Here is a 12,763-nt window from a genome sequence, read left to right as displayed (position 1 = left end):
AACTCCTTTCAGTCAAAGCAGCACTGTGTATGCTCCTGACGTGATCTGCTGCCTGTGGTAACCAGCAGTTTGTACCACAGCTCCACCCTTGCAAAGTCCATTTCACAACAGATACACCCACTCTCAACAATTTGGACTTCTATGTATGTACAGGACAAGGAGAATCTAGTGAAACTTTTGATTAACTGGAATTGCACTGGAAAAGGTCTGAAGCTGTAACAGATGCCTCCAAAGAAAAAAAAAAAAAGGACCAGCCAGTATTATTTATCTCCACATAAACTTGTATTTTCCTTTAGAACATAACTAGTTTCAAGTGTTAGACCTCTAATGAGTTATAATAGGATTAATACAATACTAGTAATTTGATTAATAAAATTACTCCAGAAGTTATGGGGTATCTAGAATGCTGATTAACTAAGAACGTAGTACTAAAAAACCAACCAACCAATCAAAACAAAACAAAAAAAATTTTAAAAGCATAGAATTTATAAGTTTCTCTAGCTACTCAAAGATAATGTGACTTACAACCTAGTCAAATCCCACAGAATTTTTACTATGTGTTCAAAATAGAACACCAATACATGACAAATATTATCAAATAATGATTATTCTGTACTATTTGTGAAGTATTTATTAGCAAAATGTTTCTGAGCTTTTAAATTACATTTATTTAAGAGTCTGGAAGAAGTTCTCACTTTGCAATGTTCTTTAGCTTTAGATATCCAGTTATTTTTGGGGTGCTCTCTGTAATCTGAAGAGCTACAAGATGTATACATTGGTAATGAAAATTCTCTAAAATAAATGTATACATTCAAAAAGTTTATCAGCAAAAGCATTTCATTTCTGCACATTCCTAGATATTGCATTTTGGGATAAAAATGTGAGCCCACAGAATTTTTGAATAGGTTTTCTACTCAAGTACCTGAAATAATTGCCAAGAACCCTGAGACTATTATTTGGTTCTTTCAAGGCATTTCCAGACAACCTTTGCAAACCAGGAGTGCTGGATCACTTATATCAAGTCTGATTTGGCACACAAACAGAAGCATACTTTTAGATTTTTAAAACTGTATTAATTCTCTTAAGACTTTGCAATTAAAGGATATAACATGACTATGAATTTCTTTTGTTGCAAGTGCAACATATGACTGAAACATATTATGAATGTTAGCAGTGGAGTAATACAAAAGTCTTTTGCCTTAAAAGTCTCAGAATATTATGTAAATAATAATTTTGTCTTTAAATATGCAGATTGCATTTTAAGTTCCCAGATCAGATTTTTATTTTATTGCTTTGCTTTCAATTAGCTTAGCAGGAACATCATACGTAGTTCACAAAATATTTCCAAAATTTGACCCTTTATAATGTTCTTGTGTCAGAAATATTTTATGTGTGTCATCACAGTCATCTCTTTCTTGGAACATAAAAATCTTTACTATACTAACTTTACTATTAGCATGATCTATCAATGAATTCCTGCTGCAATTAAGTACATTGCCTAAAATTCCAAATCCTAAAGCTAACCACTTATTTTTCCCATACTGTTGTTTTGCTTAGTATAGGATGGACTTTTCTTAATTTACCTGAGGAAATAGACCAACCAAGCCAAATTCTTGACTAACAGAACCTGTGCAACTTCAGTAACTGAAAAGGGTTGCATACATCTAAACTCAGCACAAATTATGCCACCAACTCACATGCTTTCCTTGTCAGACTCAGGTCTCATAACAGTTATCAGGGTACCCCAAGAAGGGAGCCTTAATTCAGTTTTACCAGCTTCATGTCCAGGAGTTTCATCTTACTGAAACACAGATTTTCTGGATTATCCTTCTTACCAATTTTGAGCTTATATTCCTATATGTGTTTCTGGTTTCCTGTTTAATAGATTTCATAAATGTTAACAGAAGACATGAGATATTTGGGGACTGGACTCTTCATCAAAATAGCAAATTTTGGCTCCTCAGTATCCTCAACTCGAACTCACCTTCATTCTATTTGACATGACATGTTCATTTTCAAACCTCGTCAGTTTCAATTAAAAAACAAAACAAAAACCAAAACCAAGAGGAGCCATGTGTGAAATGTTTAGCTAGGTTTAATTTCCTTCCTGTGTCTGTTCAATTTTTACAATGTAATGAAAAAATATGAAACACAAGTAAGGGAAAAGAGACAATCCAATCTCACCGTCACTCCATGAACCTGAGATTTTGTTATGTGACAATCTGATCATCATCACATGTGAAAGCTTTTATCCACAAATATGAAGTAACTGTGTTATCCCACCACCTTGACAAATTCCATTTATATTACATTTTCCTCAGGAATCAAAAAGAATAGTATATAAAAAAAACCAAAACAGAGCCAAACCTAAGAATTTAAGGCCCAGCTGCTTCTGTTTAAACCCAACTGTTTCAGTATTGAGGCAGCATAGCTAGGGCTTGATGTCATATTGAAGGGCCAGCAGCATATACCCTGGCTGATCTTAAAAATATGTAGGGATCTAGCCTCTCCTCTCTGAGTGATCATAATTCCCATTTGGGACGAAGGGAGTTTCTCACATGCAGAAAAGAAGACTAGAATACTAAATGACCATAGTGGATAGAAAGGTGTGCAAGTTCTACTAGAAACAGAGACAAAAATTTTCTTTTTATTTACTTGTTCTTGCTAAAACATAGCAGCTAGTTTTAAAAAATGAAGAGAAGAAAGAGCAGTCTTCAAATGCTTTTTGTTTGCTTTTGTATGACCCTATGGGGATGGAAATCTTTCTTTTATTCCAATCCCTTCATTCTATCTGTCCGCCCATTCATCCAACCGCCCATCCACCCCTTCCATTCCTTCCTAGTTATATGATTTGCTCTGCATGCATGAAGGTAATTGTACTGTATATAATTTACTATACATTTAATGGGAACTTTTCTTAATTTAAAAGTTACAGGAGAAGAAAATAAATTTAACAAAAACTTCAGCTTATAAACAGAAGTGCAATACACATGTTCACACACACACAGAAAGAATAATGACATTTATTATGTAGCCAATAACTTAACAGAATAGTACAATAACTACTATTCTGAATGCCAAGCAACAATGAAAATCTTAAAGTGATAAAACTCTGTCAATGTCAAGGGAACACTATTGTCACTTGCCATTAATTTGCATCTTTCTAATTCTTCATATATACTAAACTACCTATTCTTACATAATTCAACACATTTAATAATGTAGAAAATCAATTAATATTTACTGACCTGTCTCTGCTTCTCCGTGATGGGAACGCAGCATTACAGCCAGCCACTGTGCAGACATGCATCTCTTTTAAATGAACATTTCTGTAGTGAAGCTTCACACTGTAGGAACTCTTGAAACTTTTCTTGCATACATAGCAGATCTTGGGGTCTGGGCTGGAGCACATTTCTCCTTCTGGGGAGAACTTCTGGGGGCTGCTGTAGTTGAATGTAGAAGCGAAACTTTCATGAAGGGCAGCCATACTGGCACTGCCTCCATTGTACAGACCATATTGGCTCATGTAGAACATATCATATGTAGGGTCTGTATATTCTTCTTTCACCTTAATGACATCCTGGTTGGAAGAGTCATTGTGGTTTTCATCTGGTCTGTCACTGTGCATCATGGATTTTTCACCAGGTTCATGGAGGCGATCATCTCCTTCCATGGATTCCTCACACAGTTTGGGCTCTGATGACTCCGACTCATTTTCATAGTCTCTCTCATGCTCCTGGTCTTCTGATGTCATGCTGTCTGCCCTTCTTATGTCTGGTCTGGAAATGCATCTACTTCTGTCACCTTTGGAAAAGTCTTTCACAGACAGGCCTGGGCTCATTTCCTCCTGGGAATGGCAGTGATTGTCATGACCAATGTCATTCACCATTGTGTTGCTGTCATTCACCTCTTCATCTTCATCATCAAACTCATCAGCTGTATCAATAACTTCCTTTTCAATTTTAACTGGCATGCTCGACTTCCTCGGCTTCTTCTTGGGGGCGAGGTCAGCATTAGGCTCTGGGGTGGGCATCAGTACTGAAGGTACAGATGACTCTGAAGGAGGAGGGGGATGCTGCTCCATGCCACTCATTGCTGGTATTATTGGACTGGTAGGGAGTGATGTTGGAGGACTAACCATTTCTCCAGGAGTAAGTAAATTTCTGTAAAAAGGAGGAACAGGCTGGACAGTCTTTAAAGCCGGGAACACCAGCTGACTGGGAAGAGGGTTCTGTAGTACAGGATCTAAGGGGGGAGTGGTGAACCCCATTGGTGGACGCCCAGGGCTTGTTAAAGTTAGGTTGGATTTCGTACTTGCTATGACTGGAGTGGCAGCACCTGATGTAGCACGAATTAGATCTTTGTCACGGTTATTCCTTAACATAGGCATGTGGAGACGGGGGTTGGGGTTAGCACTGTGGCGGTTGCGGCTTCTGAGAGAGCTGAAGACCATGTTGCAGCCCTCAATAGTACAGCGGTGCTTGATTTTCAGGTGTACAGCATTGTAGTGAATTTTAAGAGTACCTTTGTCATAGAAGGTTTTGCCGCATGCATTGCAAAACACTCTTCCCTTCCGAGAGGCTGACCCCATTCTCCTCATCCTGTGAATGCGGAATGAGCTTTTAGTGTGTTCTGTTTTCGATAAATCATTGACGGGTGTAGGCGTCTGCACAGGAGAGACGCAGGCTGGCTCAGTTTTGGGCTCCACATTTGTGATGCTGGTCAAAGCATTCCTGCTGGATGCTTGCTCATTCTTGAAAGGCGTAGGAGAAACTTCAGATTCACTGCTCTCATTATATTCATTTTGGGTCGTAAGGCTTGGTTCACGGAGCCTCATAGCTGGCTGTTCCAGCAGGAGGCCATTTGGAGGCAACCCCAGCAGCGGAGCAGAGACTGGATTTATGTACTGGAATGGAAGCAGGAATGCAAGGCTATTTGGGATGTTTTCAAAATGATGAATGCTGGAAGGATTACTATTCTCCAGGTGAGCAAGGAGACTTGGGCTCCTGGTGCGATTATTGCTTTCAATAAAAGTCCTTATATCTGAATCTGTCTTTGAAGATGGCACAGCCACAGCCTGCCCTTCTTTTTCTTGAATTGCCATCAGCTCCACAATAGATTTAGTTTCTCCAAATCTCAGGAATTGCTGAAGGGTAATGATTTCTTCTTCCCTGGACATGATCGCCCAGCGGTCCAGCACCTTGCCTGCAGCATCCTAGAGGCCATATCAAAGAAACAACAAAGACAAACAGAAAGAAAAAAACTTATTGATTGTGCATAATTATTGAATTCAATAGAAGGTGCTCTGCTGCCTGAACATGAAACGCTAAGCTCAAAAAACCAACGTGCAAACAGTGTTACTAGAACTCGACTGAAAAATGCAAACTTTCCAGACATGCAAATATAGTAATTAGAGTCACAGTCAGAGAAACATATTGAGTTTAATAATGTCAAAGCAAACAGAATGTAGACCATGGGACTCTGTGATGTAAAATGCTTTCAATACTTTTAATTTAACAACAGTGATCTATGTGCAATGCTACTGTTCAGCACAAAACATGAACCTTTTCTGTGCTTGCCTTTGTAAAATATAGAAAATTGAACCTTAATTGATATTAAATTCTGAAAGTATAAAAAAGATCTAAATAGATACATTTGATAGATTTGCTTCTAAAATATAGTCCATAATTGTTTTTTCCTTTTTTTTTTTTTTTTTTTTTTTTTTTTGTTTGTTTGTTTGTTACTTTTTTTCCCCTATGACAGCAATATGGAAAAACATTCAGTATAAACTTGTATCAATAGGCAGAAATTGGGGCACTTGTTTTAAGTGTAACTGAACTACTACTGTCAATTGGCTGTAAGCTTACAATCATGCTGTGGTTTAGACTTAAGAGATAACTTTTTTTTTCAGCCTTTATAAATGACAGTTAAAAATTTGTAAAAAGTGAGCATCTGATGGATGCATATAGCATAAATGTGTAAAAATGTTGTCTCTTAACATTGCCTTCTGATAGCAAGGGAAAGATCCTGAGAGAATACACATCAGTAATCACTAGACTATCTGTTGTTAAATATACATTAAAAAGCATTTCACACTTTCATTTTTGCTAGTAAGCATGAGATTTGCCTGAAGGTAGGACTTAAAAATTCTGCAGTGTAATGTCAAGCAATCCATTCCATCATGTATTGATAAAAACATATTAAAATACTTATATAATGAATACATCATTTTATTGGCATCTTCCCTTTTGGGTGAATACTGGACATAACATCAGCCCGATAACTACAACCAACAAGCACTGTTGCAGGCCATCAAACCAGAATTATTCCAATGCTTCCTCATGCATTAAACAGCTTGAAAGCCTTGCAAGGTACTCCACGGTGCTGTCTCTGATCTTTTCTGTTCTTGAATCTCCATTTCAGAAACTTATCTGAATGCTTTGGAATGCATGCTATTGCAAAAAGCAATAGGTCTTGTTTGATTATGAAGCCAAAAAATACCTTTCTTTTATTTTATTTTTCCCCAGGTCTTATTTATTTTTTTATTTATTTTATTCTCTTCATTCTTCAGAGGATTGATTCTTCTCTCCCTTCACATTTCTCTAGAAAATGCAATTGGCCCAAATAGTAAAGCATATATTTATTCGTTTACTGCTGGTTTTATTATTTTGGTCTGTGTCACCTCTCCAGATATGCAATTAATGACAAAGGTCAATACCATGTATCTTTCATTTTTCAGTTCCTTAGATGTGACTGTAAAACCCTTAAAAATGTTCTACACATTACCCTGCACAATCAAACCATACAAGACTATGAAACCGTCAACAGCAATTCATTGAGGAAAATCTTACCCATCTGAACCAGATGGAAGGACTCAGAAAGCATCTCTATGCAGAAAATGTTCTGCGTTCATTTACACAGTGATGAAGGAAACGCCACAATGCAGATGCTGGTTCTGGTTTGTAGCATTATCTGGAAATAGCTCCATCTATTTAACACCTTTAAGCATTGTAGACCTCTTGACATTCTATGCCCTCCCAGTTCTACCTGTCTCACAGAGCTCTATTTTGCAGGCAGTCAATGCTACCTAGTAGAAAACATCCAAATCATAAGACCCCATCCAAGAACAAAACTAAGTGAAATAAAAGCAAAATGAGGAGGAGAGAAGTAAAAAAACCCACCTTGACAGCACAAAAAAATCAAGGACAGGTTCATATTTTAAAACCTGAAGATATTTTTTTTTCCCATCCAACTAACTTTGGCTACTCTCCCCATGACTGTGATCTAAAGATCGTTCCATCTCCTTCTTCCACAACTTCCAGACAGCCATAGCAGTTCTATATTTGAGTCACTCCTACCTGGAATTGCAAGACCAGACTCAGTTCAGAATTCAGTCTCCATGCCTTCACTGTCACCTCTGACCAAATCATACATGTTTCTCAACCCAAGCTACAAGAATTCATTCCTTCCAACTGTAACTTACAGTGTTTGAAGATGGAAATAACATCATCTAATTTACACTGCTTACATGTATTGAATTAAGGCTCCTGTCTGCAGCCAGCTGTAGGCTGCTTTGTAATGTACTACTGGTAGTAATTTGTTTTGTTTTTGTTTTAATTTGTAAACCATTCACAGGCTTATGTAACAGATGGATGTTTTGTAAAAATGGATACTTAAGTAAATAAAAATTAAATACAGCCAGCATGACAATAACTCGTGAGAACAGTAGATACAGTTCCTGTAACAGTCCCACATGTAAGCAGAAGGTGGGATCACATAGTCCCTCACGCAGTGGCAGCACACCCAGCTCTCAGTGTGCACAGAACAGGCAGGCATTATCCAAACAGAGGGGCTCCCACATGCTTTCTGGGGAGTTATACCACAGCTTAACTCAGAGAAGCCTGCAGTTGTCTACCTCTCAGTGAGACACCACCATGCTTTGTTTCACTTAAGGATTTGCAATGAGTAGGGCCAGACCCTGGTAAGTTCCACTCAGCAGAGAAACTGGCAGTCATGGGTGTGATTGTCATGGGGTTATCCTCACTGCCAGAGAAACAGCAGGGGATCAGAAAGCTGCTCTTTGATGATCATTCCCCACCTTTACTAGTTATATCAAGCTGCATCTTGTAAATTTTCATCAAGAAGTTGTTTGGCTTTTTTTTTTTTAGCGAAAGTTAACAAAAAACTGTGCAGATGCATGTATTTCAAAGAGGACACACCACTAGTTACAGATACCCTGTAGCATACGCTTCAATATTTACAACATGATGGCTTTCCATAAATCATTGTAAGTATGTATTATCCAAAAGTAGATGAAGAATGAATAGGAATGTCATTGTTTGATAAAACTTAAAATTAACAAAAAATCTAACCATTATCCCCTTTGAATTAAGCTATAACTAGCTAGGGATCTCTCTGTATATGCTAATACTTGAGAGGTTCAAGTCCTTTCTTACATCTAATCGATTTCTTGTTTCTTACAATCTCTCATGCTAAATTTTCTCCCCAAAGCCATTAAATCATATCCATATTTAAATATTTCATGACAAAAGGTTCCACTTTATATTACCTTTTTTCAGTTCACAACTGATTAAGCCAAGCCTCCTGTGACAATGTGTAGAAGGAAGTCAGTGTGTACAGAGATACCACTAAAAGCTTGCACCTCTAAGCCAGTCAGTAGAGAAGCCCAATCTACACAGCATACAGTGATGCTCTTCCTTCTTTGCATATTCAGCCTTGTTTTATTTTTATTTATTTTACATTTGTGTGTAACTCTTCACAGCTTCTGATGGAGAAAATCTTTTAATCTCTTAACATTCTCTTCCTAACTCTAAATACACTCTTGACTCTGTTTGTGTAGATACAGATTCACATCTACACTTACACCATTAGATCTATGAAGTAATTACATGGTTAATCACTCTGAACCTGCCTCTTCATCTTTGCAGACTGCATGTTAGGAAGAAATGTGCGTTGGTATGTTAGGGTACATCTTGTTTTAGACTTCTGGGTTAGATAGAACGAGTGATAGGTGTCAAAATTATTATCTTGGATGATACAGACAGGCTACAACTGAAAGTGGACACAAAGATCACTCTAATTTTTAGGACCTTAAGTGGGGGGATCTCTCACTTCCTGGGGGACTTTAAGGTTTACAAATTTCAAGTTTTCAACTCAGCTTTAAAACCTCACAAAGTTGCCTATTTATAAAATAAGGATAGTCTACACAAATATACGATATAAACATACAGTGTAAACCTTTTGTTTTTGTTAGGAAATGAATTGGCTTAAACTCACATTTTGTGTGTGAAGATTCACCGGCTTCTTGGCCTGCATTACCTGCAGGTAATTTCATATGTCTGCTCTCACACAGACACATGTATGTATATACACATACATAACACAGGCCTTCTGCAGTTCTATTTTTATCTTACTGTCTAACTTCTAGGCATAGGTACAATGTATATAGACATTTGGCTGAATACATAGTGAGATATGATTAAACAAGAGTTGAAATTAATGAAAAAGTTAAAAAAAGTAAAACTGCTTCTTAAATAAGTCTTACATTTTGAGAAGCATTCAAGGATTAGTTTAGGGCACTACTGCAGTGAATCCTGAGAACTGCTGGAAGTTGCATAGAAAAAATACATTGCTAGCCCTCATATTTTAGTAAGTTTGTATATTCACCATAAAACATCACTTTTGATGCATATCAGCTAGGTATCCATGTTAAAAATATTATATGGATACAGGTTTGATTATATAATTAATCCTAGTGTTAATCAGAAACCTTTCTTTTATAAGCCTCTTTTATAAGAGCTGTATATTTTCTAGCTGATCTTGAAGAAACATTTTGAGTGCAGCTGTAACAGCTGAAAAGCAGACTGGAAGATTAATTTGGTCATACTGTAATTGCAGAGGATGGTTTTAATTAGGGTGCAGACAGAAAAAAAAAAATCAACATTTGTTTCTAATAAAGAAAAGCCTACATAATTTCCATGATTTAGGGTTTGTTGTTTTGTTTGGCTGAATTTCCCAGGAGCATCTCTTTGCTTCCCAATTAAATTTCAAGCTGTTAAACTATGGGTAGTCATACTCCTGGGTAAAAGTTACCAAAAGTGTGCAGCAGCACACCAACTCACGTTAGTACAGAAGGGGCAATGTGCAACATTTCTTGTTCATTTTGGCCACTTCCCACAGACTCCAGCAAGGACAGAAGTAAGCCCTGTATCTAGTTTTCCATCGAAATGTACGCTCACACACACAGTCACTCATTTGCTTGAGAGCTGTTGTTACGATGCTGAACCTAACTCACCCTTGCTTCTGTAAACACGAAGAGAAGGTGTGCATACTTTCTCAGTGTGACTATACATGTGCAGCTGATACGAGAGTTAACACAGCCTGCAAAGAGCCACAGTTAACTTTTTCGCCCTCATCTGTCACTTCTCATCCACCTCTCACCAGCCCCCTTTCACCAACTGAAACCATATGAACAAACCCATGTTTTAAGTGTCAGCAGTCCTTCCTTGAGTTATACTCCTGCAGCAGGAACAAACACAGCACAGCACTACCAAGTTCTCCGTCAGTAATGGAAATCTTTACCTTTCGGCTCCACTGCAACTTTCACTCTGCTAGAAAAATCAAAAGTGATAGATCTTCCCTCCTGACACCACTTTTCTCTTCCCAGTTGGACTTGTTTTCTTTGCCACCTTCTCACAGCAGAGGAAGAGAAGGTGGCTTTCTTTCCTCAAAGTATCACCAAGAATTACTCTGGCAGTGAGTATTCAAATAAACAGTAATATGAAGAAGATTCTGTTTATTTATATGCAAGCTGACATTTACTTTTGCTGAGAGAATTTTAACAGTACTTGCTCTGGTTGCCCCTTAGACACCAGGTCTCCTTATTTATTCAGCAGTCAAAAGCTTTGAGTTTAGACCAAAGTGACCCCCAAAGATGTAAACTGCAAAATTTACTAACTGATATTGTAGAGAGTGGGTCAAATCTGGCTGCACTTTAGATCCAGAGCAATGGCATGCATGCTAAATCCAGAGTAATTCCACTGACCACGTTGAAAAGTAATTTTGACATAACAACCCTGAAACGTGATATGAAGCCAAATACGTTTGACTATATATCGTGAGTGTACCACCATGGTGGAGCACAGAGGCTGTGTAATGACACACAGGAGCACTGCTCAACAGTTTCAGAGTGAAAGTGAGGAACACCACGTCCTGCTGAAACTGCAGATGGAACGTAAGGAGGTGGAATGCAATAACCACAGCTGAAACCTCGCCAGGACACTGCTGTTAACCACCCACGATCTCACTAAATGGCCTACAGGGTCTTTACTGACCGAAAGTATGCAGGTCCTCTGTTTTATATCTCATCCCAAAGACATATGCCAGCAGCACAGACCCTTGCACAAGCAACCTGCTGGTTCTAGGCTAACTTGCAGAATGAAAATGCTGGATCCCCAACACATGACTCCTTTCGAGAACAGAAATTCCTCATAGGGCACCCCTACTTGTAGAAAGCCTTTTAATTTTTTTCAGATTCACCGACCTTAAAAATACATTTGAAAGATTTCCCTGAGAGATGGAGAGATGATGAAACTGTATTAAATGTTAACTGTAAAAGATCCATGCAAACTGGGGGTAGGTGAGATAACCTCTTACTGAAAAGAAACACTAATTTGAACTCTTTCTGCACATTCCTTCATGAATGTGCATTCACCTTTGCAACTCCAATAAAACCATTAGGATGCAAGGGCACTAGTTTTAAGTGCTTCTGATTTTTAAAACATATTGTTTGACTTTTGATAAAATATTCACTTTGTTAGGGAATGTTCTTGATTATGGACTAGATAAGAATGTATAATTCACAAGATGATGATTTTTTTTTTCCTGAATAATACTGCAGACAGCATTTTTCTTTTTAAAACTATGACAGATCACTGTGAAGCTGCAATATATTTAATCAGAGCAGTTTGAGCTTCATTTAATCACAGCAACTACATCAAGCATCTTTACAATTGGGTGCCTAGTAAGTTTTTTAAGCAGTAAACCTCCCTGGAGGAAAAGAATATAAACACAGTGAGAGCCTGACACTCTTCTTGCATCCAAAGTAGAAGTAGAAGATCCAAAGTAATCTTTCAGAAGTTGTCATTAGCTCATTATTTGACACTTATTTTGAAATACCAGTGCCACTTCCCAATTATTTCGCTCTTCTCCCCTCAAGAATGGTACAAATTTTCAAATGCAAGCATTTATTCCCTCCAGCATCAGTTCTGGTTTAGACTTTCAAAAGATGTCTGAAGGCTTTCCTAAGTGAAGAGTTAATGTGAGGTGATGAGGTGCTTTATGGTATCTGCTTACAAAGACATTTTTTAATGCACACTGAAGGTGAGGCATTTCTTCTCACATTCATCAAATGGTAGAACTTCAAGATTTAATGAAAATTTGGTATTCAAATTCGTTAAACAGTTTTTCAATCCACAACCTTGGACCCCAGATGCAGAAGAATACTTTGATACCTTTGCTTCTCTGCAACCTGTGAGAATGATAAATACATTGAAATATCTCTAAAGAAGCTTTGCCACTAACTTGTGGCAAGTAACAGAACGTTTGCCCTTAGGCAGATATGGCTCCTAGAGGCAACCAAATTACCAAGCACACAGTGCGTGAAGGCAAAAATTTCAGGCTGTAAGAAGTGCCATGGGAACTTTTCAGGATATTATGTAAACAGAGACACAAATACGGTGAA

At 37.7% G+C, this 12,763-nt stretch overlaps 1 protein-coding gene across 2 annotated transcripts in view; it reads right to left on the bottom strand.

The window, feature by feature from the left end:
• BNC2 (basonuclin zinc finger protein 2) overlaps positions 1-12,763 on the bottom strand; it is a 323,651-nt gene that overhangs the window by 19,702 nt on the left and 291,186 nt on the right. For both annotated transcript variants that reach the window (XM_071730322.1, XM_071730323.1), the window contains one exon: positions 3,249-5,215. In XM_071730322.1, the coding sequence (XP_071586423.1) occupies positions 3,249-5,215 (1,967 nt within the window). The remainder of the gene's footprint in view (positions 1-3,248; positions 5,216-12,763) is intronic.

This window comes from Heliangelus exortis, chromosome Z (genome assembly GCF_036169615.1).
Source record: "Heliangelus exortis chromosome Z, bHelExo1.hap1, whole genome shotgun sequence".
NCBI lineage: Eukaryota > Metazoa > Chordata > Aves > Apodiformes > Trochilidae > Heliangelus > Heliangelus exortis.
This window is presented reverse-complemented; position numbering and strand designations above follow the sequence as displayed.